Source organism: Drosophila kikkawai, chromosome 3R (assembly GCF_030179895.1).
Source record: "Drosophila kikkawai strain 14028-0561.14 chromosome 3R, DkikHiC1v2, whole genome shotgun sequence".
Taxonomy (NCBI): domain Eukaryota; kingdom Metazoa; phylum Arthropoda; class Insecta; order Diptera; family Drosophilidae; genus Drosophila; species Drosophila kikkawai.
In genome coordinates this window covers 33,404,943-33,432,339 of record NC_091731.1, presented here as the reverse complement: position 1 = coordinate 33,432,339, position 27,397 = coordinate 33,404,943, and the positions used below count along the sequence as shown (strand labels likewise).

Here is a 27,397-nt window from a genome sequence, read left to right as displayed (position 1 = left end):
TTGTTTGTATTATATAAATTATTATACCAAAACAGCGAATTTTTATATATTTAAATAAATTCTTGCACAATTCTTTATACACATTCTGCTATCAGAATCTCTGAAACTATATATTAGATTAACTATTCTTATGGTATATTTTCCATCGCAAAAGTGAAGGCAATTCTATAAATATTTTCTGTCATCACGCGCTCTCAGATAAACGTTTTTAAAGATATTTGCCTCTATCCCAGACTGTGAAATAATATAGATCAGCATATCTGAAAATATTTGCTTTGTGAGAGATATATTTATATTTATTTGTTCTCCTTAAAATTTGCTAAATCATGTTTTTTTTAATTGTTTACAGATTAGACGACTAACATAAATTTTGTTTGTTTAACTATCAGTTGTTTCACATCAGGTTATTGGCTGATTATTGATCATTCCTTATTTGATACTCAACAAAACTTCCTCAAGAAAGCGGTGTCTAAATTCCAGGGTATTTTCATACCCAATCACTTGTCCCAACCATCACCACTTGTTTTAAATGCGAGAGCATTGAGGCGGAACTATCGGCGTCTCAGTTTTCAGCAGTTGAAACGCCTGACTAAAGGCAGAACCAGAATACATACTATAGTAACTCGACCAGAAGCCAATTTTCCCCCCCTTTTGCTTTGCCCACTGACCAACTGTGTTCTCAACTTTCCAGGGGGATGACTCCCTGACCTCTAGCTTCGCTCTCCTGGCTCACCCTAAGCTGCCTGCTGCTGGCATGCAAATTGCATAAAATATTGCCATATAAAAAGCATATTCGTGTTCACTGAATATGCAATTGACTGACGCTGGGAGTTGGCTTAGAAGGAAAACTTCTTTTTCGCCTTACGAAAAATAGCTGCCAAAGTGGCCTGGCATATTTCAGATTTATATGGCAGCCACTTTTGGGGAGTGCCAGGGAAAATGCAATAAAACATATATAATTCCACACAGGAATAAAGGGAACGTAAGGTAGACGAATAATATTATATGGTTTTGCAAAGGCTTATCAATGGTTTGAGAAATGCATTGTCAGTGGAAAATATAAATCTGAATTCTAGTTTTTTTTATTAAAATACACAGCTTTAGGGAATTTAATATTCTTTATCATAATGAACGAGCTATTATTTAGTATGAAAAGCAATTTTTTATATTTCTTTTGTCTTCAATTATCAAATTATGTTAATAAAGCAGCAAAACAGTTATTAATATCCCAACAAGTTATGCTTTTTGATGAACAATTCATTTTGTTTAGTCGTTTGTTTTTGTGTCGTAAAATAAGATTAAATAAATTTCCATAAAACCATGAGACTGCCATTGTTACTTTTCCCCCAACATGAGAGATAATCTTTCCTCGGAGAGACATTTTCACTTGAAACTTGGGCACACTCCACGCTCATTTTCATTGGACGCATCTTTTCACCTTCGGTTTCTGGTTTTCCGCGCGACTAATTGTCGGATGGCCATAAAAGCGAGCCTGGCCTGGTCGCAATGTAATTAACGTTTCTTTGCTCGAAATTTCCTGCTACGATTTCCTCGCGGGTTGCAATTTCCCGCCGCTTCCCACTCCCATTTCCACCAGCCGTTGGTCATTAGCCGAGGCTGGAATCGGAACCCATTTCTCTCTCCCCTGCTACCTGGTTTTGGGACGTGCCCGACCAACTTTTCATGCACTTTGCCTGCTGTTAGCCGCTTCTGCTGCTTCTGTTGATTTTCTACAGTTTTTCCGCTCCGCGGGCAATGTGAAATTTTTCGCCGTAAACGTGACCATTGCCATCGTCGCTGTGTGTTATATTGTTGTGTTGTGTGTGCCGCTTAATTAAATCGCCTAAGCACCTTGACCGATTTCGCATTCGGCGACCATCCGTCAGATACAACTGCGATACCGAACTACAAGATACATTTGTGCAAATCACCGAAAAACATGTTTCGGTCTCACTTACTGGGTCACACATTTGGTCAGCAGGAGCCGCTAAGTTGCCTTAAGCCTGATTTATTCCTGTTTCGGGTTGTGCCTCAAGCGGATTTTATGGTTAGAATGAAATTGAATGGATTTCTACCTCAGGCGTTATACCAGAAAATGCTAGAAGTTTGAATTGGGAGCTCGGCACTTGGATTAAATTGTAATTAAATGGCATGACAAATGGCCGACTATAATTAATAAATACAAGTAGCTATTAAATTTGAAACTGAATTATAGCCACTATAAATTAAAGTCAAGTTGGAGCAGTAAATATTTTTGAAATATGACTTTAATAGTTATTATTTTGATTAAGGTGTTCTTTACTTTGTAAATCTCATTTTTACAAAACAAAGTTTTTGTTAATTTAAATGAATTCCAAAAAATATGACCACCAATTGATGATTGTCTAGTGAAACATAAATAAACCATTTCTGATGTTAACTCACTTCCTTTAATATCTTTGCCCCAACATCCTCTTGATTTATTTAATAAATAAACAAGACTTCCTCTTCACTTATCAATTATTGTTGCTAAAGATTGAATAACCAACAAGTTCTGCTTTGAATTATTGGTTATTATGTTCAACTGAGCAAGCATCGAAGATTTTAGCAAGTGTGCAAATTCAATTTCCTACAGCAAAGTACCACTCACTTTGAATGCGTAGTCTTATTTGCATTACTCAACTAATTCTGGATGTGCTTCTGGAACAACAAATGCAGCTAAAGCTGTTCTCGAGACCAAAGACCATTGCCAAAGCAGTTGCCTCCTATTAAGTCTGTGCCTTTCAGAGCCAACCTTATCTCTTGACAAGGCACTTGCTTTGTAATTGCACGGAATGAAATGACAGCAACCTGCAGGCTAAGTGGGCGAGAATCTTGAATCTTGAGAATCTCGATCCGTAGCAAAGTTAGTTTTAGTTTCTGTACCGTTTCAAGGCCCGTTGCAATTAATGGGCCTGCAACTCTATTGCCCCGATACTTGGGACTTACAGTTTATGCTCATCACAACATCTAATTGGCTTGGGACCCCGTAAGAGCTGACAGATGCACGCCAGTTAACAGTATTTAATGTGTTTGACGACTCGCATCTGACAGATACATTTCGGCTTCTTGTTTATGTGTGGATTTTTGCATGGTGGGCTGACTTTTGCATTAAAGAACAGGTCTCATTGGTGCTACATGTACTCTTTGAGGTCGAGTTTGTGGGATTTAGGTTTGAAGTTGATAATATATACGAGTTAGCTATTCTTGTAATAATTTTTAAATATTTATCTAAAGTCAAAGTACAGGGTTTTCCCCATTTCTAACCATTCTCTACTTTGTTTTATAGAATATTCTCACAGTGCAATGTTTCTGCCAAGTGTATTCCCCACTTCGACTTGCTAAAATATGTATTTAATTTCTTGTTTTGACTTGAATTTATTTGCTCTGCTCTCTAGCGTTTCGAGGTGTCTCTGGAGTGCCGTGAACTCAATTATTTTTGCAATTACTTTTTATGATTCTACAGTTTACAGTTGCTCCACCTCCAGAGGCCTTCCAGCTCGATTGGATGGGATTGGATTGGGGCAGAGTAGAGTGGGGAGTAGAGTCGAGTGTCGCACACTGAGCGGAGTTTGGCCCTGTCATCGAGGGTGTTTGTTCTGTGGAGGCGATGAATCAAGCTGGCCCCAATTGAAATGTCAGCACTCGAGTCGAAGCGTTTAAAGCTGCAACTTGAACGTTAGAAGCTGACATAATCGCTGGCACCACTCCGCTCCTCTGGAAGATCGAGAAGCTCCTCTCCACTCGGAAGTGGGTCAGTGGCTGGCATTTAGCCATGGAGCTTGGTGTGTAGCTGTATCCATCAGAGACACGTATCGGGGAGCGTCATCTGCGCGACCAAACTTGGCCATTTGTGGGTTTGTTTTGCTAGTACTCGCACTTGGTAGCTGTACCTATTGTGGCCAAAACCGGTTTCGGTTAAGAAGAGCTTTAAGTAAACGGCCAAAGTGGAGTTTAAGCCCCGCTTTTATGGCCACTGTCCGTCGCGGTTCCTGGCACTCTGCCCTCGGGGAAACCAGTTTTTATTTCTTTTCCATTGCACTAAATACTCTTCTCGGTCACGCTTAGCTAGAACATCTCCACCTCTCCTGCATGTCGAACTCCTCCTCCACTTGGCCGTGTTACAATTGTTACAATCTTATGCAAATCGTAGACGCTTTTACCCCAAGACTAATGTCGATTTCGTGGCTTTACGTTGACTTCCGCTCGGCTTGTTTATGGGCCACAATTTGTTGACTTATTTATTTGAAATCTGGCAGAAGTTGCACAACGTTTTTCCCAGCAAGAAGTCGCTTAAGTGCAGACACTACACCGCGGAGTCGTGCCACAGTTGGCTGCCCCTCTCCAACCCCTTCATTTGCAGAGAGAAAAATGATTGAAATTGATTGAAATAATTAATTTATTTTATATATTTTTTTGAAGATTATTTGTAATATTGCTGAACATTTTTTAATGATTTATTTAAGCCTAAGATAGTTTTATTTATAATCAAATTTAACTGATTCTTGCCTCATTATTGTCTTCTTTTTCGTTTGCTTACATTTCTCTCTGTGTGCCTAATTTACATTGCCAACTCTTCGGGCCAACTGGCTCAGTGACTCGACTTAACTTGGCTTGAACCGCCTGCCTGCCTGACTGACTGACTGACTGACTGCCTGCCTGAATGGCTGGCTAACTGACTGAATGACTAACCGAGTGGCTGAGCGATTGCAGCCTGTCTCGCAGCACAGCAAATGTTGCACGACTCTCGCTGCCGTTTCTGTTTTTATTTTCCGTTTCGGTTTCTGTGGACTTGTGCTGTTGCTTTCGATGTGGTTGCTGTTGTCGCGCCTTCGCCTCAATTCGGAGGTCTGGTGGTGCGGTCTGGTCTGGTCTTGGCAGTCAGGTCTGGTCCCGGGCTGGAGTGGTGTTTCGGCGTGTCTCTCGCGCCTCGCCAGTCAGTCGGTGGTGGAACGCAGACCCAGTCCCAAGTCTCTCGAGTCGCAACTTAAAACTGCAGGTCGTCGCGCGCGCTGCATTCATAATTGGATTTGCCGTATATTTTGCGTCGTTTCATATTCCATATCGATCTCTGTGATCCAGAATAATAATAATAGAAATGGAGAGTGCCCTGCCGGTGGCCGAGTTCCAGCAGATAAAGCTGCGTCCGGTGCCAAAGGTCAAGCGCCGCGCCCCCCAGCCGCCTGTGAGCCTCCGTCTGAAACAGAAAAATGTGCGAAAAATACCATTAAGTATCTCAAAGTATCTCTAGTTTTAGCCATTACTCAAAAGACCCCTGAACTTAAGTCTCTTGAAATAAGCACTGAACTTTCGCTCTCTGCAAAAAGTCAAGTTAAAAAGGGAGCAAGTGAAAAGTGAAAACAATGGCTTTTACCTGAAGGAAAAGGAGAGCAAAGCGTGGGAAGATTGCCCTGCGATTTGGCAGCAATCTTAACTGATCCTAGCATGGCATTTTCTTTGGGAAAAGTTAGAGCTTAAAGCTAGATTTATATGGAATTAATTGGGGTGAATTAAAATCTGGAAATGGAATATAATTAAACTTGAAATTTGGCTTAATTAGAATATTAAAAAGTGTTTTCTGAACTCTAGAATTAACTATGAATATGAAAATTAATTAATTTTTATACAATTTAATTTATTTATAATTTATATTCTTATTAATTATTTAATTATCCTTTTCAGACTTCAGCCACCACAAAGACAACAACGCTCACCACTCCGGCCAAGCTATATGGCAAGGATCTGAGTGAGTACGATGATGTGGATGTGGAGAGCCTGCTGGCCCAGCTCTCGCCCGAGGAGATAACCATACTGGCCAAAGAAGTGGATCCCGATGTAAGTTCTCCCTTTTTCTATATTATATTTCAAAGGCTTCAACTTATTCCTTTTTTCCCTTACTTTTCAAGGACAACTTCCTGCCGCCAGATCAGCGCTGCGGTTACGAGTGCACCAAGGAAGCCACCGGGCCGCTGAACCGCAAACAGCTAATCGAGCACATCAACAAGCAGGCTATCGAGACCCCGGATGAGCCGGAATTCGAGCCTTTTGTGCAGGGTAAGGTGCGCGGCAAGAAATGGGTGCCACCGCCAAGGGATGCCCGCGAGATTGAGGCCGAGGAACAGATCGCCATCGATATGGGCGAGGAGTATGAGCATGCCTTGAACGATGCCACGCAGGAGGAGATTATCGATTTGGCTGCCATTCTGGGCTTCCACTCGATGATGAACCAGGACCAGTACCACGCCTCCTTGCTCAACAAGGGCCAGCCGGTGGGCCTGGGCTGGGATGGCATCACAAAGTCCACCCAGCAGAAACTCTTCCCCATGGATCCGCCCAACAGCACAGATGTGGAGGAGTCCATCAAGCGGGTCAAGGACGATGACTCCAAGCTGATTGACCTCAACTTGAACAACATTAAGGTTAATACTGGGATTTATAGATTTTCATAAATATATTTTAAAATGTTTTCTTTTGCCGCTTAGAACATCTCGGACGAGAAGCTCGAACAACTGTTTGCCGCACTGCCTCAGAACGAACATCTGGAAGTCCTCTCGCTGACAAATGTCGGCCTCACCGACAAGACAGCCCTCCTGCTGGCCGAGGCCATTGAGAAGAGCAAAACCCTGAGAGTATTAAATGTTGAGACCAACTTTATCAGTCCGCCCGTGATCGTCAAGCTGGTGCAAGCCCTGCTCAAGTGCCACACCATTGAGGAGTTCAGGGCCTCCAATCAGGTGAGTGAACTGCAGTCTTGACTTGTGAATTAATATTTTAATATTAACCTCCTTTCCCCAGCGATCTGCGGTGCTGGGCAACAAGATCGAGATGGAGATCACCGACTTGGTGGAGAAGAACTCGTCGCTGCTGCGCCTCGGCTTGCACCTGGAGTTCAACGATGCCCGCCACCGAGTGGCCGCGCATTTGCAGCGCAACATCGACAGAAGTAAGTTGACCTTTCAGGATTTGCCAGCATCCTCAGCAGCGGTGATCAGCAGCGTGGGTTTTGCGTCGTTCCACTCCTCCTTTACCTTTTACCCGTTAGGCTTAGGTATTCTTCTTATTGACCGAGTGTTGCCTCACCCACGCGTTTAGGTGAATTGCAACAAGGTATGTCGAGCGTCATCACCACCACCACCACCACCACTGCTTGCATATCGTCACAGCTAGCATCATCATCTCATGCTTCAACTTCTTCCGGGGCAGCCAAGGAGCTATCACCCTCGCGGGTGAGAAGCCTGGCTGCCTTCGAGAAGTTCATCAAGGCGCGCACTTGGAGCCAACCGGCCGATACAGTTACTCATGACTTGCCACCTGCAGGGCGCCTTGTGCGCAATCTCCAGGCCTCCTCCGAAGCTGGAACTGGAGCTGGAGCTGAGAAGAAGATCTGAATGCGAGCCCCGTGTTGGGTAACCAAGCTCCTCGTCGTTGTCTCTCCCTGTATCCCCCTCTTCTCTCACTATTCTCTGTATCTATCTTGTGTCTGGTAACCAGGTAATCCGTTCTTCGCCTCCATCTGCCTCTCATCATCGCTCCAGATTTGTCCAGTTCAGTCTTAACCCCATCGTGCTCCATTCTCACCTCGTCTCACCAGCCTACGTTGCGTTCTCGTTATCGTTCACCAGTTTCACGTTTCGTTATCGTTCGTTCTCACCTGTCGTTATCGTACCTGGTTGGGCATATCATAAGATGTATTTTAGACAGGATTAAGGTGGTTATTTTAGAAAAGAATACATTATAATTTACATGCATTTTATATATTGTAAGTGGGTTCAGTTCTACGTATATCATTCTTCCATGTCCACGTCAAAGCTAACCCATGCGTTACCCCCCTTGGAATAGAGCCAGGATCTCGCTCTAGGAGAGATCCCGCTGTGTTATATTCTGTGCCTTCCCTGCGTTCTCTTTCTCTCTCTTGTCTCTTGTAATTATCATAGTGACTCCAAGCCTAAGAAAAGCAGAACATTAACCAATTATCCACTTGTTTGTGTTGTAAATTTTGCAACAAAACTCAACTCTCGAACTCAAAAAAAAAACACACCGACAACAGTCTTCCGCGTTCAGAAACTCAAGCCCAATCTCCCGAAGCTAATCCTGCCCGGCAACATGGAGATTGAGCGGGATCTGGTGGCCTATCACCGATCGACCACGCCCTCTCCATCACCATCGCCGCAGCCGCCGGCGGACTATGAAGTGGAAGAGGATCCCGATAATATGGTTATCCGTGGCGGCGGCGAGGCCTTCGATCCGGAATTCGACCCGGACAACATGGTGGTGCCGGGCAGTCGCTCCGTGACACCAAACTACGACGATGAGGGGGTCTACCAAGCGCACACGTGAGTGAGAAGAGTGCCACACGACCACCAACACCACCACCACCGGAGCCACAGAATGCCACTCTGAACCACTCTGAGCCACAGCAAACCACAAGTTCGAGCCATGTACAGACAGTCACCACTCTCGCCTTTCCCCTTTCCGTCTCATTGGTTGCATAACCTCGATGTTGTCGTTGTTGATGTTGCCCGAACACCCCGTGGACTCTGGATGATGCCATAGTCCCACGATCTTGCAGACCAAGAATTTGTACATACCCCAACATGAAAAAGGAGATCAAAAGCCACAAGAATATCAATTTCAGATGATTACTTTTCATAGGAAAACTAAAACTATAATCAAAAGTATCTTTTATCAAGTCAGAATATCAGCTTTAAAGTTGCACTTGATTTTGCTATGAAAAGTAACCTAAATGGTGATAGATCTTGGCCATATCTTTTCTCATTTGTGCAAAAACCGGAAACAGATTCCCAGCACAAAAAAAAAACCTCCTTGTTATTATCTGTTTTCCATGTCGTCGTTGTCAGCTGCTTTTTGCCATTTGAAATCGAACCTTGTATATAATATATCCTCAAGATCCTATATCATTCAGATCAGATGCGTGCTATTAACCCACACACACGCACACCACACGCCATACACACACTCATGGCAGCACTCTCTGTGTTTTGTATCTTTGTATCTTTCTATCTCAACACGAAAAGCCCTCTCCAAAAAGAAAAGACATCAGCCAAACGATTCAGCAAATCAGTTTTTCCAACAGTCATTATAATTTATATTTCCTTTTGTGTCCTGTCTATATCACCTTTTGTTCTCTTTCTCTTCCCCTTCTTTCTCTGTTTCTCGTCTCGTTTTCAGTAAGAAAAGATCTTGAGTTGCGACTGCAGTTCAGATTTTTCAATAATCTGCATAGAAAGTCGACAAGAATTCAATAAGCGCAGACCAGAAAAGCAAGCAACTAAACCATTTTTAAAAGCGTTTTGTAATCTAAAACCCAAGAAACCGAAGAAAAACATAAGCACATAACAACGAAAGAACGTGTATAATATAATATGTCTATATGAAAGGAAGAAGGAAGCAGGAGCACAAGTTTAAGCTAAAGATAATAACGCAGCCACCGAGCTAGCCACATAACTATCTATATACTCTAGAGAGACTTAACTAAGCAAGAAGCAAACTGAAACCCAAACAGAAACGAAGTGAAAATATCTAACTAAATATACATATACCAAAACATATCGATACAACAAATAAAACATATCGATAAAGCGCAGATCGAACACCCTCACGAATACACGAATAAAGTGTAGAGTGAGTGGTGTTCTATATAATCCAGCAGAAATCGTTTTTAGGCGTGTCACGTGTATAATTATATCTAACGCTTAACACAGGTATCTATAAATTCTACGGATATTCTCCCCTTCAGTTCTTCTTCTTCAACTTTTGCTAACTTGCAAGAATTTTGCCAGCAAAAAAATAAAAAATAACCAAGTTTCCCAACTAGTAACTACTTAGCACTCTGCTATATATATGGCTTCGATATATATAGAGATTATAATGAGCTTCCGCCGATGCGATTAGAGTTTAGAGCCTTCAAAGTGCATTTGGCTGATTGTTTGCATAAATCGATATGCATATATCGAAAATATCGATCACACTGACTGTAAACTAAACAAAGATCTTTTCCATGCCCTTGCAAAATCTTTAAGAAATACTATGACAATTTTTAAAAGAATAATTGTACAGTTACAAGTTTTACTACATACTACATTTTTAAAAAGATATCTTAAAATATACTTTAAAACTAAAATGAATCGTTTTTTAGATGACTTAAAATTCACAACAACTTCTGTGAGCTAATAAATTAATAGGAAAATTCAGCCTAATATCTTTAAGTATTTAAGAATAATTTTAACAATTTGAATTTATAAATTGTTTTTTATTTGCAAGGGTATTCTTAATAGTTTCGGTTTTTTCGAAGCTAAATTTCCTTCTTATGTTATTTACTTACCCCACTGATCAGCCCCATAAACACTCAAAGCACCCAGCATCCAAAATTGCCGTTTATGTTGTGCCTCATTAAGTAATTTTATTTATTTTGTTTTTATTGTTTAAGTTTAACCATTCATATTGCACGTTTTTGCTTTTATTTACACCCTTTTGGCATGTTTCCATCGAAAACAACAAACCATTTGCATGTTTTGTGTAATTCAGATCAGAACACGATCCACAACACACACCTCAGACACACACACACCTGTGCCGGAGTGAGCATATCCAGCGGCTCTAATAAAGTTCTCTTCGTGTATAGGAATTAAACTGCGATGTATGATCTAAGAGAGTCCTACCCCCCCAGAACCGAGTGTTGAAAGTAGAACGAAAGTAGCAGAAAACCGTCATAACAAGCATAGATTTTATGATTCAATAAGACCAACCACCAACTAATAACAGCAGCAGCACCACCACCTACAAGAAGAGCCATGAGATCTACACAAAAAATCTATAAATGAAAACAAAAGATACCCATTTCGAACCAGAAAAATGTGTAGCGCAGATGAACAACCAGTTGGTACCCCTCTTCTGTCTCTAAGTACTTGTTGTTTGGATCTGCCGCTGTGAAAAAAATAAAGAAAATTGCACCAACTAACCCCGATTAATACCTCTTCCCAAAAAAGCTTCCAGCTAACTGAAAGTTAAACCCAAGTAAAACCCAGAAACTGGGAGGATCTTGAATTGAATGTTGTACCCTGTGCTACTGTTGATTGATTATTGACTTGACTTGACTTTTAACTAACCCCAAAAAACTAAAGTTGTTGAATCCCTTTTTCAATATATCACACTCTTTGTTGCCACCACTTGACTAATGCCAAATGTTTTATTGTTTCTCTTTTCTTCCGAACAAAAACCCACCTTGATCCTTGCTCTCTGTGTGTCGTCTCCAGTACGTGTGAAACGCCTGAACCAGCGTAAATAAAAAAGACAAACAAATAATAAAAAAAAAGCGAAATATAGCAGCAACCAACCAACAACAACAACATGCCACCACCCCAAGAACAACAACAATCAAGCAGAAAGAAAGCCATCAATAAATGTGTGTGCGTGTGCGTTAATTTGCTTGTTTGTTTGTACAAAAACTCTCGATTAATTAAATGAATTAACAAGTAAACCCAGCAAAAGAAAAACCAACAGCCAGAAACCACAACACCACCACGAACAGCACCAAGAACATCTATATAGCAGCAGCAACAACAACAGATATATGTCTAATATCCCCAAAAACTGAAAACAACCTATGTTTCTTACCCAAACCAATCCAACAATCCACCAAAAAAACAACCAGCTGTGAACTAACACCGAAGAATGACATGTGTGAGACATGAAGTACGTAAAGTATATGTTTAATTCTTGCTAAATAATAAGCAAATAAATTAAGTTAATTCATAAGGGGTGATGTATGATGCTGATGCGTCAATGTTATGAATTTCACAATTTAAGGTAAAGTGAGCGGGGAGTTATGTAAGAATATATTTCATTTGGTAGATTTTAAACACTTTTATCAGGTTTTATTTAAGACTATTTAATTTAAAGTTTAGTTGTAAAAAAACAAACTTTATTATATATTTCTTTGGGGTATAATTAAGGGATTTTAAACTTATTTATGAGAGATCGGTATACAAACTTTGATTTGCGGAAGTTTATGTTCATTTAAATCAATTTAAAAAATTCTTAAAAATAATTTGGATATTTGCTAATGTGTAAAATCTCAGCTTACTTAATTTTTTAAAATTACATTATACGATTTTGTGCAATTATATAACACCAACCTCAATTGTCTTGCATTATTGTTATCATAATTTAATCAATCACCTTTAAGCCATTATTGAATATCGCCAGATATGCATTCAAGCATTTTAAGTTAGCACCTAAGATTCCTTGGTGACCCCGTCAGCAGATGAGTGTCAATTTTAGCGCTGCTCTTGCCAAGATTGGCCGAAAATAGATCCTAACTGGGGGGATAAATATTTAAGCAATGGGAAATCTGGTTAGCGACTCGGTCTAGCTGTTAGCTACCAGCTCTTAGGTTAGTCTTAAGTCAATAAACAGCAGCGGCAGCGACGTCTCTGTGCGGACACTGCCAAGTGTGTTCAACTTGTTGTGCGTCATGCCACGTCTTGGGATATAGTTTGCTTCACTGTTTGGTGTTTTCCCTTGGCAAAAGTTTAATTTGTATTTGGAATATCCTACTAATCCTGTTTCTTGTGTATATTTTACAGTTGGACGTCAGCGTCGCATGGGACATCTGAGCAGGAATTACACCATTGGCGTCTGGCAATAGTAGGATTCATTGTTGGAGTCCCCAAAATAATCTATCCCCAAAAAACTACAAGAAACAATAATTGTTCATACTGTTTTCGTTCAGTGTTTGTTGCGTTCTTCAGATTGCTGATGATTTTCGATTTGAGTTTTGTGTTCGGTTCACACCATATAAGCATATAATCATTTGTTTGTTACGAGTTTAGGCGAATGTTCATTGTCATACACACACGCACACACCCACACACACACGCGCGACTTTCTTCTACGATATATGTATGTGTTTCGGCAGCTAAAGTAATTCTTTCCTTAAGCAAATTCTTCACATTTACGCTGCAGCTTCACGCCCTCTGCGCTCATAATTTTTATATTTATCTTTTATTTTATTTTAAATCGATTCTGAATTCTGTCCTTTGTTTTTATCCCCTGGATGGGGTAATGTTTCACACACAACTTTTAGTTTTAGTCGTGTTTTAATGCACAGGATACATGATACACACACCACATACACATAATACTTATATACACACACTATATATATATGATACATATATAGCCATGGTCTCTGAAACAATTTACTGCTACTATTGAATTATGAAGAAATGCTTAAACATAAATTTAACTTATGGTTAAACATACACACAACATAAAAAACTGAGAAACAAACGATTGTATAATGTAAAATGATATATATCTTACTTTATATATATACATATATGACATAATGCAATGCTTTTAAAATACAATTTTTAAAAATCATGTAAAAACATTTAAAATTAAATAAAACAAAAAAAAAAAATACAAAAACTACAAAAAATATTTAACAGTTTATGCGTTGATTTATTGGAGGAAGGACATTTTTTAAACTATGGAGTACGTGGGGTTACTTAAGAAAGGGAAGTCTGAATCATTTAAATTATTAATTAATAATTTAATAATTATAACAGATAGGTAAAATTACGAATGGAATGACTCTTAAGTTTGACGTCAAAGAGACAGCCAGCCACTTATGGACTGACGTCCTTTCCCGAGAAGTAGTGAATCTCCGTTACTTCTTAATATTTTTTATTATTAAGCACCTATTTCTGGATATCTCACAAGAAGAATTCTTAAATACGTAGCTGTTTCTCATCATCTTCAATGCCCTAAATCAGTATCCTTTAGGAAAAATCTTAAACTCTAACTAAATCTAATTTAATTTTTATCATTTTCGACTTTGATCCCAAGTTCTAACATTGAAAACCTTGCGATTACTGCTTTCCTCAACCAGAGATTTATATTATCTAAAAATAGTAAGACTTTCCTTCCGCCTGCTAATCTGACTTAACTAGAAAAGATAGGAAAAGATTACATACAGTAGCCACCTTAGATATCAGATATTATCAACGAAACCGTAAAAAACATCTCCACTCTCATCACTTTCGATTATTATTCGGAGCTCTTAACCCCCCAGAAATAAGCTGTGGCTGCTCTAATCACTGCTGGATGGATAACTGTGAACATCAATATTTGCTCATGGTGAATAAGTAGTGCACACTCGATTACCGATTCTCCACAGATCGCGCCTGATTAATGGAAAAATTCCGATTATCAATCGGGGACACTTGTGCCAGTTGACAGGTGGCAAACGAGGGGGCCAAGAGCTAAGAAGGCTGGCAGGAGGGTTCGGTGCTACCTGGTCATTGTCGCCAGCAGTTGCCGCCGCCGTGTTTATGGAGGCGCTGTGGATATAACTGAAAGACACAACCTGTATCCCGCTCCCACACACGACACGCGTCGAGGTCTGGGCAAACAGCATCCGGAGATAAGAGCGCGTGACGCAGACTCTGGAGCATCAGGTTGCTGCGACGTGTCCGCCCCATCAGTTCGACCAGAGATCTAAGCCCAGAATGTCCACGCTGGAGAACGAGGTGACCTTCCGCAAGCAGGCGGAGGTCAGTCAGAGCCTGGAGGCGCAGTTTCAGGACAGCAACTCCTCCACGGACTTTATCCTAATCACCGACCATCGCACCTCCAAGAGCAAGAGTCTCGAGCAGCTGGAGGCCTCCAAGGAGTCGTCGGATGGCTCATCCTGTTGCTCTCGCTATGCCCGGAGTATTTTCCGGATGAAGACCCTTAAGCGGCGACTGCCCTTTCTCACCTGGCTGCCGCACTATAATTCCCGGGATTGTATAGGCGATCTGATTGCCGGATTCACAGTGGGTCTAACCGTTATACCCCAGGGATTGGCCTACTCGGGCGTGGTCGGTCTGCCACCAGAGGTGAGTTTAGGGCTTTATTTTCCATATATCTTTCTCAAAGATCATTGAGGTTTTTTTGTGAATTTTGGTAGAAGTTGAGTCGGTAATTCATCGCCTTATTTTTGATTGCTCATCAAGAAACTCAAATGTTTTCCCATAAAATTAGCAAGTGGGTGGAAGTGGAAAAGCACCGAGATAAGTAAAAAGTGACAACTTGATCAGTGATCTTAAGTGCGCGACAGGTGAAGCAGCTATTCGGAAGATACAGTTTGAGAATTACGTTAAAAATATAAAGAATATAAAGAACTTTAAGCGAAGTCCTAAAAATATTCAAAGTAAAGTGCAAGGATAAATAGAGAATAAATCTAGAACATTTGAAAACTATAAAAATATTAAACACATTTACTAAGCGACCTTAAATTTCCATACTTTTCCCCTCTCCAGTACGGTCTCTATGGCTCCTTTATGGGCTGCTTCGTCTATGTCCTTTTGGGCACCTGCAAGGACAGCACCATTGGCAGTACAGCAGTGGCCTCCCTGATGACCTTCCAGTTCGCCCAAGGCTCCTGGCAGCGATCCGTGCTCCTGACCTTTCTTACCGGCATAATTGAGATCTTTATGGCCATCTTCAAACTAGGCTGTTTGGTGGAGTTCGTATCGGGACCAGTGAGTGCAGGATTCACCAGTGCCGTGGCCCTGATCGTTTCCACCTCCCAAATGCGTTCAATGCTGGGCGTTAAGAGCGATGGCGGATCCTTTCTGGCCACCTGGATCAGCATGTTCCGGGATATCGAGAATGTACGAGTGGCAGACACCGTTCTGGGTTTCGGATGCGTTTTCCTGCTGTTGGCCATGAGAAGTATGGGAAAACTCGCCATCGGTCCCAAGGATGAGTCTCAAAGAAATGGTTTCCAGCGAGTTTTCAACCAGATTATCAAGTTCTTGTCCACGTCGAGGAATGCCTCCGTTGTGATTGTGTTCACGCTGATCACCATGCACTTGGATGCCCAGGGAACGAATCCTTTTCGACTCACAGGAAATATTCCCAAGGGGATGCCTACTCCCTCTCTGCCACCCTTTTCCATTGAGGCACAGCCGGGTAATGAGACGGCGGGAATTCCACCTGTTCCTGGACAGAACTTCCTGGAAATGGTGCAGAGCATGGGCTATGGACTCCTGATTGTTCCTCTGATGGCCCTCCTGGAAACCATGTCCGTTTGCAAGGCCTTCGCTAAGGGAAAGCAGATCGACATCACCCAGGAAATGATTGCCTGCGGAGTGGGCAACATAGCCACCTCACTCTTCTCGGGATACCGATGCAATGGTGGCCTGGCCCGTTCGGCTGTGAATAATGCCAGCGGGTGTCGCACCAATATGTCCAACCTATACATCGGTGTCATTGTGGTCCTTGCTTTGAACTTCCTCACCGAATACTTTGCGTTCATTCCCAAGGCGGTTCTGGCGGCTATTATCATATCGGCGGTGATCTTCCAGGTTCAATACCAAGTCGTCACACCCATGTGGCGCAGCAAACGTGAGTAGAGAACATCTTATTTATTAAAAATAAATTTTCCAAATAAGCAGAAATATTTTACAGGCTCTGATTTAGTCCCTGGCATCTTGGCCTTTATCACCTGCTTGGTGCTGCCCCTGGAAATTGGCATTATGGTGGCCATTGGCGTCAACCTACTCTTCATCCTATACTATGCAGCGCGTCCTAAGGTCACCCTGGAGCAGTTGGAGACCCAGCAGGGAATACGCTTTGTGAAGATCACCCCCGACCGCTGTCTGATCTTTCCCTCCGTGGAGTTTGTGAGGAATATGGTGCTCAAGTCGGGCAGTAAAACCACCCAGCCGGTGGTCATCGATTGCACATATATCTATGCAGCAGACTTCACAGCAGCCAAGGTGATCGCCTCCATGGTGGAAGACTTCCGCCGCAGGCACCAGAAGATCATATTCTTCAATCTCAAGCCGAGTGTGGTCAGTGTCTTTGAGGGTTTGAACACCAAGCTAGTGCTGTGCTATAACACTCATGCCCTGAATCAGGAACTTCGGCCCGATGAGCCCGATCTTTCGAGGTCTGTGGACTCCCTGGATCATGTGGAGTCGGGTAATGGAACTAGTGAGTGCGTTAGCATGGCCAGCACATTGTCATTGGCCAGAAGTTAGTCTGTATTTTGCCTGCGATTAAAGTTAGCTAAGTTATCTACTTGTATTTTACTTTAAAGAAAAATGATTGAAAACTATGCTGTCAGTCTTTGTTTATTATTTTTTGTGATTATAATTATGTGATTACTTCCAAAATTTCTTCATGGACATATTCTTCTCAGAGTCCTTCATCATCACCTTGGAAACGGCCATCTCAAAGTCCTCTTGGGTGACATGAACGCGTCGTTCCCTCAGAGCATACATCCCTGCCTCAGTGCAGACCCCTTTGACCTCAGCTCCAGATGCTCCCGGCATCAGTTCGGCTATCTTGCGCATATCTATGCCCCGGGTGAGGTTCATTTTTCGCGAGTGAATGTGTAGAATGTCCAATCTCGCCTCATCGTTTGGTGGTGGAAACTCAATCTTGCGATCTATGCGACCCGGACGCAGCAGAGCCTTGTCCAAGACATCGATGCGATTGGTGGCCATAATAACCTTGATGTTCTTGGTGGCCTCAAAGCCATCAAGCTGGTTAAGGAGCTCCAGCATGGTGCGCTGCACTTCAGAGTCACCGGTTCCTGTTTCCATGCGGGATGAACCAATGGAATCGATCTCATCCATAAATATTATTGAGGGAGCATGTTCCCTGGCCATCACGAATAGCTCCCTTACCAAACGCGATCCCTCGCCAATGAATTTCTGCACCAACTCAGATCCCGAGACCCGAATGAAAGTGCACTCAGTATGATGAGCCACGGCACGGGCCAGGAGGGTTTTCCCAGTGCCAGGAGGTCCGTAAAGGAGCACTCCCTTTGGCTGGGCTATGCCCAAGGCATCGAACAGTTCCGGGTGCTTCACCGGCAGCTCGATTACCTCCTTGATCTCCTGGATCTGTTTGTCCAGGCCTCCCACCATTTCGTAGGTGGAATCGGGAACCTTTTCCACCAGCATCAGGGAAACTAGAGGATCCACCTTGTTGGGCAGGATTTTGTGGATAGTGTAGCTCTCATTCCTGAGAGCCACCCGACTGCTGGGGGTCACGTCCTTCATGTTGATGTTCTTGTCCACATCTACCACATACTTTCCCTCGGGATGCACCTTTACCAGGACTTTGTTCTTGTCCATGGGCTTCACAACCTCGCCAATGTAGCTGCCCTGCTCTTGGAGTAGCATCAGTTCCTCACGAAGGGAGCGAACTAGGGATGAAGTGGGGGGTTAGCTTGAGGAGAGGGTACTAGGCTGGGGATTATTCTTACCCTTGGAGTTGAGTTCATTTCTTTGAGCCTGCAGGCGGAGCAGATTCTTCTGGCGCTCCGACACTATATACTGCAGTTCAGAAATTTTCTGTGTAAAGTAGGAATTGAATCCAGCACCGGCATCTCCATCACCGCCAGTTAGTCCCACATCAATATTCATCTGAGGTTTCATTCTGGTAAATAAATTCAGGAAATATTCTCTTGTATTTTTACTTACCTTTCCTTATGAACTCGTTGGTGTTAATAATTTTTAATATTTTTCAATTCAAGCTCTGTGGCTCTAATTTTGTTTTATTTTCAAACGAACTGAAGCGGGCTGGCCTACTGAGCTTTTGTGATGACACGACAGTTTTTATTCAGTGTCGATAGGGGCGGAAAGCTGGGAAAGATGACTGCCAACTTGGTTTCAAAATAAAAAGGTACGATAGTAGAGCAGATACAGTAGCGATATCTACGGTATTCTTGTTCGTTATTGACAACAAAATAAATTAAAAAACAGGAAAGAAAGCTAACTTTGGCCAGCCAAAGTGTGTATACCCTTGCAGATTGCAATTTGATCACTAAACGGCGAGACAGAGAGCGTTGGCAAGGAGGATTAGGACGAGGAGGAGTTATGAGGAGGATTCGTTTTTTTTTTTGGGTGGGATAATTTAAATAAGCTCAATAAAAGAGCATTCTAGCGGTGTCAAATGAAAGAAACATAAAATATTGCAAAATAGCTAGATGAGCATCACTGGCAGTTAATGAGATGCCATTTTGTCCCAATAATGCAATATAGCTAGATGAGCATCACTAGTATTAACCGAGATTTTATAGCCTCCCAATATAGCAATAGCTAGATGAGCATCACTGGCAGTTAGTGAGATGCCATTTTGTCCCAATAATGCAAAATAGCTAGATGAGCATCACTGGCAGTTAATAAGATGCCATTTTGTCCCAATAATGCAATATAGCTAGATGGTATTAACCGAGATTTTATAGCCTCCCAATATAGCAATAGCTAGATGAGCATCACTGGCAGTTAGTGAGATGCCATTTTGTCCCATTAATGCAAAATAGCTAGATGCGCATCACTGGCAGGTAGTGAGATGCCATTTTGTTCCAATAATGCAAAATAGCTAGATGGGCATCACTAATGCACATGAGCATCACTGCCATTATGTCCGATTTCATTGCCCCCTAATATTGAAATATAGCCAGATGAGCATCACTGATGGAAGTGACCAAAATTTTTCATTCAATTTGGCCGCTTTCCAAACAGGGGTAACAGGCGAACAGAAACCAGCAGCAAGCAACTGAAAACTGGTATAAACTGTTATAAAAACTTTTGGGCAAAAATAATAATTGGTATAAACTGTTATATTTCATTTTATGCATTTATACCTATTTGTTGCAGACAATAACAGCTTGATGGCAACAACAACCTTTTTACAACAACATCCCTACAGCAGCCCATCCAAATTTCCGAACATTTCCATGCAAATTTCCCGTTTCCCAAATTGGGGTAACAGGCGAACAGAAATCAGCAGCAAGCAACTGAAAACTGGTATAAACTGTTATAAAAAATCCAAGTTTCGAACCATTTAAGAGCTGGCGCACGTAAGCTGAGACTCAAACCTTTTGAATCCAAATTTAGGTGTTATTTTACAACTGCACCTGGGCACACTGAAACTGATCGTCGTTAAATTCAAATTCAAATTTGGCAGTTAAATTCAAATTCAAATTTGGTAGTTAAAATATTTTAAAAAATTTTAAAAATTAAAAAAAAAATTTTTTAATCTAAAAAAAAGTTAAAATGTTAGAAAAAAAATTTTAAAAATTCAGGAAAACTTTTAGAAATTTAGAAAAAAAATTCAGAAAATGATGTTAAAAATTAAAAAAAAATTACATTTGGCTTTTAACAGATTTTTCCCCAAACAATCCCAAGGCCCCCAAATAAATGCCGCTTAAACCACACAATCTCTCATTGATTTCCATTTTTTTATTGCTTCAAATTTGTGTGTACCATCAATTACATTTACACATTTAAAATGTAGTTATAAATATTCCAATACTTTTCGCCTGCTGGGCTTCAGCTAGCCCGAAGCCAAGATCCGACCACTGCCATTCGCTTGAGCTCCGCCATCCCACCTGCTTGCTCCTCCAGCTTCACCACTGCCGATCCGATGATCATCAATCAACAATTACAATGATGACTAGGATGAACTTGTGCTTCGCGGATCGCTGTGTCGTTGGTCCTTTCCCTTGGTTTTTGGTCGGGGTGGGTGGTACTGATGAGCGATGGCGATGGCAATGACGATGGAAAGTCGGTAATTGAAATGAGAAAAACAGAAAATTAAAAACTAAAAAAGGCATAACTCTGTCAAAAATGCCTTAATTTGCTTTCGGAAAGCGGTGTTATGTTAGTTTTTATAAGGTTAACAAATCTGCAAACTTAGTTAAAAATTCAAAATTTTATCAAATTTTGAGAATTTTAATGATGTAACCCCTTATAAAATTTTGAAAAAATTGATAAAAAATTTTTTTTTGCCGGATATGGCCAGAACGATGCGCCTGTTAATGCTGATCAAGAATATATATGGTTTATAGGGTCGGAAATGACTCCTTCTATGCGTAATGAGCTGGAATAATATAAAATGGCTATATCTCAAAAATGATACAAAAATATTGAAAAACCGCCAAGTTATAATTTTTTTTCTAAAAATTTATCGAACATTTGTATGGCAGCTATATGATAGTCGTCCGATCCGGCCCGTTCCGACATATATAGCAGTGAGAGTATATAGAAGACTATATGCAAAGTTTCATTCAGATAGCTTTAAAACTGAGGGACTAGTTTGCGTAGAAACAGACAGACGGACAGACGGACAGACAGACAGACGGACAGACGGACATGGCTAGATCGACTCGGCTGTTGATGCTGATCAAGAATATATATACTTTATAGGGTCGGAAACGTCTCCTTCACTGCGACGCGTCGCAAACTTCTGACTGAAATTATAATACCCTGCAAGGGTATAAAAACATGTTAAAAAGAAAATGTACAACACATTTGATTTAAAAGTTTGAATTCCCTTTAGTTGTTAAATATATATAGGTATTTTCCCTAATGAATAGATACAAAAACAATCTATATAATGAAATTACTAAGGTCAGCTAAAAAAATACAATATTGGCAATAATTTTGTAAATTTTTAAACTAGAAGATGATTAATAATGTAAGCAAAAGGTTTTTGAGAACTTCGGGGAAATAGTTAACGAGTACCCAAAATGGTAATACATCATTATTATTTATTTCCGAATCCAATTTCACCATAAAAATTATTTATTAAGCTTAACCTTTCAGATTTGCCTTAAACAATCTTATCTCCAGAGTGATTGGTCCAGTTTTGATTCGTTTTGGAGCTTGAAGATTTACTGCCCACACCAAGCGCCAGATTAAAACACATTTTAAGTTGAAAGTTGGCCCGAAATCATAGCAAAATTGATTAGATATTTTATTTAGAAGAAGTAGGCAATCAGGGACTCAAAAATAGCCATGCCATAAACTCATCAGGCAAGTAATCCCTAATCACCAAGACAAGGGGAGGCATAGTAACCTGGAAATGATGTATTTTTTTATTAAATTTTTAATTTCATCAATATTTTCTTAAGATTAAAAATGTTTTCAGTTTTAAACAAGAAAGGAGGCTAGCTTCGGGAAGCCTTAGTTTCTAAAAACTTGCAGGTTACAATTTTATAAATATTGTTAATGAAATACCTCCTAATAATTCATGAAGAATACACTTAAGTAAACCAATTACTCACCCTTTCCAAAGCCAATAAAAAGTTATTTAGACCCAGTTACTCCTTAATATTTACATGATTTATTTAAGTACTTATGTCAATACTCTTCGTTCGCTAATCGTAAATAATACTATTATGCACAGCGGCAAACTCACGGGTGGGAGGGGGCTCTGTCTTTGATATTTCGCTCAGCGAAATTCACAACGTTTCGACAGAGGCCAAAATAAATATGTGCAGATATGTGTTGTACCTGCGGACAAGGTGGATAGATTGGTGGGAGATTGCCGCAACTTAAATGCTAATTAAGATGAACGCCAGCCCATGGAATGGTACCTTCAACTAAGGCAATGAGCGTGGGCGCAGGCTCACCAGAAATTTAGTCGCTGGCCTCGGCTGGCAAAGATCGAACTAAGACACCTACTAAACAGAGCGACACAAACTAGACACGGAGACTTAGGGCGAGACTAAAAGACTAAGACTATCTATCGCATGACGACGAGGTTGCAGCGTTGATCTCTCTCTTTCTCGGAACTCATCAGATCGTCGACTTCTCCGCCAGCTTGGCGTGCAGCGTGTGGATGTCATAGATCACTACCAGATCCTTGTTCAATCCCTCAAAGACCTGCGCCACACGCGGCTGCAGGTTGTAGAAGAATAGCGGCTGCTGACGCTGCTCAAAGTCCATGACCATGGTGGAGATTACCTTGGCGGCGGTGAAGTCCGCTCCATATATGTGAGTGCAGTCGATGACGACGGGCAGAGTGGACTTTTGACCCTGCTTGTTGATCACCTTGCGCACAAACTCCATTGAGGGGAAGATAAGGCAGCGATCGGGAGTGAGCATCAGGTACTTCAGGCCTGTGGTGGTCTGTAAATAAGTTAAATTTAAAAATATAATTAAATATTACCCTTATGAAATAATATTTTTAAAAGTATACGATATCCTAGTTTGTGCTGCTGCATAGCATACTTTTAGACATATGATATAGTCAAGAATATAGAGTAGATTTTATATTTTCTAAGATTACTTACCGCCAGCGTTTCAATGCGCAGCTTGGGCCTCGCAGCCTGATAGAGAATAAAGACCACATTGATGCCAATGCCCACCAGGATGCCCAGTTGCAGGGGCAAAACCAAACAGGCAAAGAAGGCGCCCAGGCCGGGAATGAGATCGGTTTCTGGTGAAGAAAGTAACATTTTTACCAACTCTTTTACAAGGATAAACCCTTCTCAAACTCACTTTTGCTGTGCCACATGGGCTTGATCACTCGATACTGGACCATAAAGATCACCGCCGCTATGATAATAGAGGCCAGTGCCGCCTTGGGAATGTAGTAGAAGCAGGGCGTAAGGTAGAGCAGGGCAATGATCACGATCACGCTGGTGTACAGATTGGAGAGCTGTGTCCTCACACCACTGGCATTGAGGATGGCGCCCCTGGCCACGCCTCCATTGCTCCGCAGACCCTGGACAAAGGAGTTGGCCACATTGCAGACTCCTGAGGCTATAAGCTCCTGAGTGGCGTCCGTGGGTTTGCCGTCAGCTGGAGGAGGGGAATTATTCGTGAAGGAATATTAATTAGTAAATATACTATTGTTGCATTCACAAATTTTTAATGACAAACAAAATAATGTGAGTAATGGCATGACTCTAATGGAACTATGACGAAACACCAAATTCTCTTTAAAGAATCGATTCCCATATTATTATATTAATTAAGACTCATCATGTGAAAGTGTAGCTGCCGTCACGTTTTATTAATTTTCTTAGCTTGTTGGGTCAAGACATTTAAATTGAAAAAAGGAAATTAAAGAAAATCATTTAAGGAAGAAATTCTTAACAAAAAATATGTTTTCAAATTTTAACAAAATTTCCCAGCCAAAATTGCCTTTGGAAGAAAAAAATGTCCGAATGAAGTATATAGCCAAAGTTGCTAAAAAAAATATAGATTATTATATTTTAGCAGTAAGCAATTTAAAAAGGTGATTCAACTCAGAAATAAGATTATTTAATGTCACTTATGTCATTAAGGAAGTAAGAACATTTAGTCTATTCAAAACTGATATGCTAAATCTTTGCTTTATTTAAGATTAAAGCTAAGATTTACGACTATTTATTTGACTAGAACTAGGGGCAGCAGGCGTCATAAAAAATAGATAACAAAACTTGAACTACGAGCTCTCCAAATATCCGATATCAACATGTTATTTTTTCGCTCTGTTTTAAGCAGCATTTTTATGCAAAACGATGAATCACAGTCACATTTTTGTTAAAAACCCCCTTAATTTTTTTATATAAAACAAACCAAGTTTTCCCTGCTCTTAAAAAACAAAAGTAAAACTCACCAAAAGCTTGAACCACGGCCATGGTTTCCAGGAGAGCAATCAGCGGCACCACAATGAGGCCCGAACCCAAGGTGCTGACCATATCCCAGAAGCTCTGGGCATTCTGCAGGATCTCTCCGGTGGTCTCATTGACCACAGCATCCATGTGGAAGGGTGGTGGCTGAAAGGAGGGCATTCCCTTGGGCACAAAGCCCACAGTCCTGACCAGATTCTCCTTGCCGCTCATAGATAGCCAGTAGCCCAGGCCAGCGGTGCCACAAACCAGGAGGGCATTCCTTGCAGTTCCAACTGTCCAGAAAATTCCAGTTAGCAGTTTCTGGGATGTGGTCTTTCCCTCCTTGGGACCCAGACTGCAGCTGGCCAGGGCTCGCAGGCTCAGGAGCAGAGTGATGCAGATGAGGCCCAGGATAAAGTCCGGCCAGCTGATGTTGTGTATATCATTAACGATGCTAATCCACACCTGCAGGAAGGTATTTCCACTCGTCTTGATGCCCAGAAAGTCCTTCATCTGGGAACTGAAGATGATCAAGGACACGGCACTAGTGAAGCCTGCTCCCACGGGACCCGAGACGAAATCTATGAGGAATCCTAGCCGGAAGACACCCATCAGGATCTCAATGAGTCCTGTTAGGAATGTGAGTAAAGTGGCCATTTGCCAGCTGCCTCCGGCGATTTGAAAGGACAACAAAGCCGATATGGCCGTGGGTCCAATAGGCACATCCTTGCTGGATCCAATAAAGATGTAAATGAAGCAGCCCAGGAAACAGGCGTACAGGCCATATTGAAGATCCAAGCCCGCTATGCCGGCGTAGGCCAAGGCCTGGGGAATCACAGTCAAGGCCACCGATATGCCCGCCACTATATCCCCGAATATATAATCCTTTTTGTACTGCGGCAGCCACACCAAAATGGGGAATCGCTTGTAAAGCGTCTTCTTGCGGAAGATATTGGACCAGAGATTCGAGCAGCAGCTCTGGGTGCCCTCCAGACAGCTCTCCTTGGGCCCCTGCTCCTCCTGGACGATGCAGTCCCGCGAGGTGTGATACAGCGTGTTGGTGGGTATGTCCAAGGACACCTCGGAGCCGCCATTGAAGGCACTGTTTGTGTGGCCATTGTCCACGCGTTGATGCATTTTAAGGCTTGGTTTGAGGGAATTTTCTGGGTTGTATTATTTCTTCTTATATATATTTTTCTTTTTTTTGCAATCGCCTCTAAGGCTTCATGGCACTCTCACTGTAACGACACTGACACTGACTGTCTCTTGGGGGTAACCGATACCAAAACCGAACCGATCGCGTGGCCATCCACTACGGGAATGATTTGGAGCTGCGGAAAGAGCAGCACTAACACCGCCCGCCTGCTGGGGAACCGATTATAAATAGGCAGCGTCGTGGGTCGCAGATCGCGATTCGCGAAACGCTGGCAGCGCATTCGAGACTATCCGCCGGCTTTCGTTACGTTATCTCTGCGACTCTCTCTCTCTGCTCTCGGGACTTTCAATGTCTGAGACATCTTGGGTAGACAGTTCTCTCGGTGCACAGAAGAAAATAACGTGTAGCTAGGAGACCTAACTAAGCAAAAATGTATATAGAACTCCTCTTTTAAGTACTTTACATCTGAAAAATATGTTTTTACCTATATTATTTCATATTATAGGTCTAAATTTATATTTCATAATTTTTATTTTAGTTTGGAAATTTTCTTTCAGTGCTTTTTTTCTCTGGCGAGTTCCAAACCGGCTCTCTACGAACCTCACCTCGGTTCGGATCGGGGCTTTTCATCTTGGCGACGGGCATGTCGTGTAACCGCCCAAAAGAAATGGAAATGACGCAGCCTACCAAGTGGGATGAACATGGGGACAGGCCCAGCATGTAAGACAACACCTTGTGGGAGGCTTTTAAGCAGAGAAGAAACTACGACTCCAATATGTTTACGTCTAAATTGGGTTTAAACTCTGAACCTGATGAAATTATTTTTATAATTTTAATACTATTGGAAACTTTTCAGAAAAAAGAAGGAAGATATGACAAAGGTTATATTTAAGTATTTATTATTTAATATGCGTCTTATATTCAATTAGTTTTTAGTGTTTTCCAAGGTATTTTAGCAGATTTTTGTTGCCCTTTTAACACTTAATTATTTATGGCATTTTTAATGAATATAGTATGATGCAACCTATTTGTTCAAGTTAGACTTCAGATGGCTATAAATCTCGTAAGTGACAGGCAATAAGTTGATTTGCTGGGTTAAATACAAAATATAGACCAATCAACCATCCTGTAATTAAAATTAGTTTATTAATGGAACAGAATTTTAACAGTTTTTCAATATTTATAATAATAGCTAACCTACAATTAATCCTTGCATAGAAAATTTATATTAATTTTTAAAGAGAAATATTTTCAATGAATTTATATCATATGAAGTATATTTCCTGCTATCCTCGAAATGTGTAAAATATCAAGTATAATTAATTAAAAAAATTATGTTCTAACATCATTTAATCGAGGTAAGTAGGGTATTTCCCCAGTCGTTCTCCAAGCTCAGCTACTTTTCTGCTTTGGAAAATCAGCAAAGTGCTGTGCGGTGATTTTTCCGCACGTGCTGGCACCAAGCTTGGGAAGAGCCATTATAAAATTGGAAAACAATGCGAATTGAGAAATGTATATTTTATTGCATGCTAATCGATTGGATTTTCACACCCTGGATTTCTTGTTAAGCTTTGGAGGCCAGGCTCAACAGGTTTTTTTTGTTGGACTGATTTTATCTTCCCATGAGATTTGCACATTTCTCAGGCTTTTTATCACTTAGCCAGAATAGTATTAATATTTATTAACGCTACGGATGAGTGATGGGGCCAAGTGATGTAGACTAATTTTGAAGGCAGTGAAAATTTCTCCTCGAACAAAAGACCCAATTTTTTGGAAGCCCATTATCTTTACAGCCCCTGGCGACA

At 41.3% G+C, this 27,397-nt stretch overlaps 4 protein-coding genes across 18 annotated transcripts in view; 2 read left to right on the top strand and 2 right to left on the bottom strand.

Annotated features, from left to right (window-relative positions):
* tmod (tropomodulin) overlaps window positions 1-13,482 on the top strand; it is a 56,170-nt gene extending 42,688 nt beyond the window's left edge. For 2 of the 15 annotated variants that reach the window (XM_070287045.1, XM_070287052.1), the window contains 7 exons: window positions 5,701-5,853; window positions 5,925-6,437; window positions 6,501-6,752; window positions 6,814-6,961; window positions 9,208-9,740; window positions 10,661-10,914; window positions 11,292-11,700. In XM_070287045.1, the coding sequence (XP_070143146.1) occupies window positions 5,701-5,853; window positions 5,925-6,437; window positions 6,501-6,752; window positions 6,814-6,961; window positions 9,208-9,284 (1,143 nt within the window). In that variant the 3' untranslated portion in view covers window positions 9,285-9,740; window positions 10,661-10,914; window positions 11,292-11,700. Of the gene's footprint in view, window positions 1-5,088; window positions 5,231-5,700; window positions 5,854-5,924; window positions 6,438-6,500; window positions 6,753-6,813; window positions 6,962-7,110; window positions 7,603-8,065; window positions 8,352-9,207; window positions 9,741-10,660; window positions 10,915-11,291; window positions 11,701-12,623 lie in introns of those variants that run through there. The other 13 variants (XM_070287050.1, XM_070287053.1, XM_070287042.1 and 10 more) reach the window with 12 other exon arrangements.
* A 796-nt stretch (window positions 13,483-14,278) lies between these two features.
* On the top strand, window positions 14,279-17,152 carry LOC108073731 (sodium-independent sulfate anion transporter). The gene is made up of 3 exons (XM_017165490.3): window positions 14,279-14,924; window positions 15,348-16,437; window positions 16,501-17,152. The coding sequence occupies exons 1-3, from the start codon at window positions 14,553-14,555 to the stop codon at window positions 17,073-17,075; spliced, it is 2,037 nt and encodes a 678-aa protein (XP_017020979.1). The 5' UTR covers window positions 14,279-14,552; the 3' UTR covers window positions 17,076-17,152.
* Rpt6R (Regulatory particle triple-A ATPase 6-related) lies at window positions 17,151-18,683 on the bottom strand. The gene is made up of 3 exons (XM_017165491.3): window positions 18,528-18,683; window positions 18,311-18,470; window positions 17,151-18,250 (listed from the first exon to the last, which is right to left on the bottom strand). Exons 2-3 carry the CDS (start codon window positions 18,468-18,470, stop codon window positions 17,199-17,201), a joined length of 1,212 nt encoding a protein of 403 aa, XP_017020980.1. The 5' UTR covers window positions 18,528-18,683; the 3' UTR covers window positions 17,151-17,198.
* Window positions 18,684-22,153: 3,470 nt separating this feature from the next.
* On the bottom strand, window positions 22,154-25,766 carry LOC108073751 (sodium-independent sulfate anion transporter). The gene is made up of 4 exons (XM_017165519.2): window positions 24,442-25,766; window positions 23,337-23,639; window positions 23,129-23,274; window positions 22,154-22,964 (listed from the first exon to the last, which is right to left on the bottom strand). Exons 1-4 carry the CDS (start codon window positions 25,571-25,573, stop codon window positions 22,632-22,634), a joined length of 1,914 nt encoding a protein of 637 aa, XP_017021008.1. The 5' UTR covers window positions 25,574-25,766; the 3' UTR covers window positions 22,154-22,631.
* Between the last annotated feature and the right edge of the window lie 1,631 nt (window positions 25,767-27,397).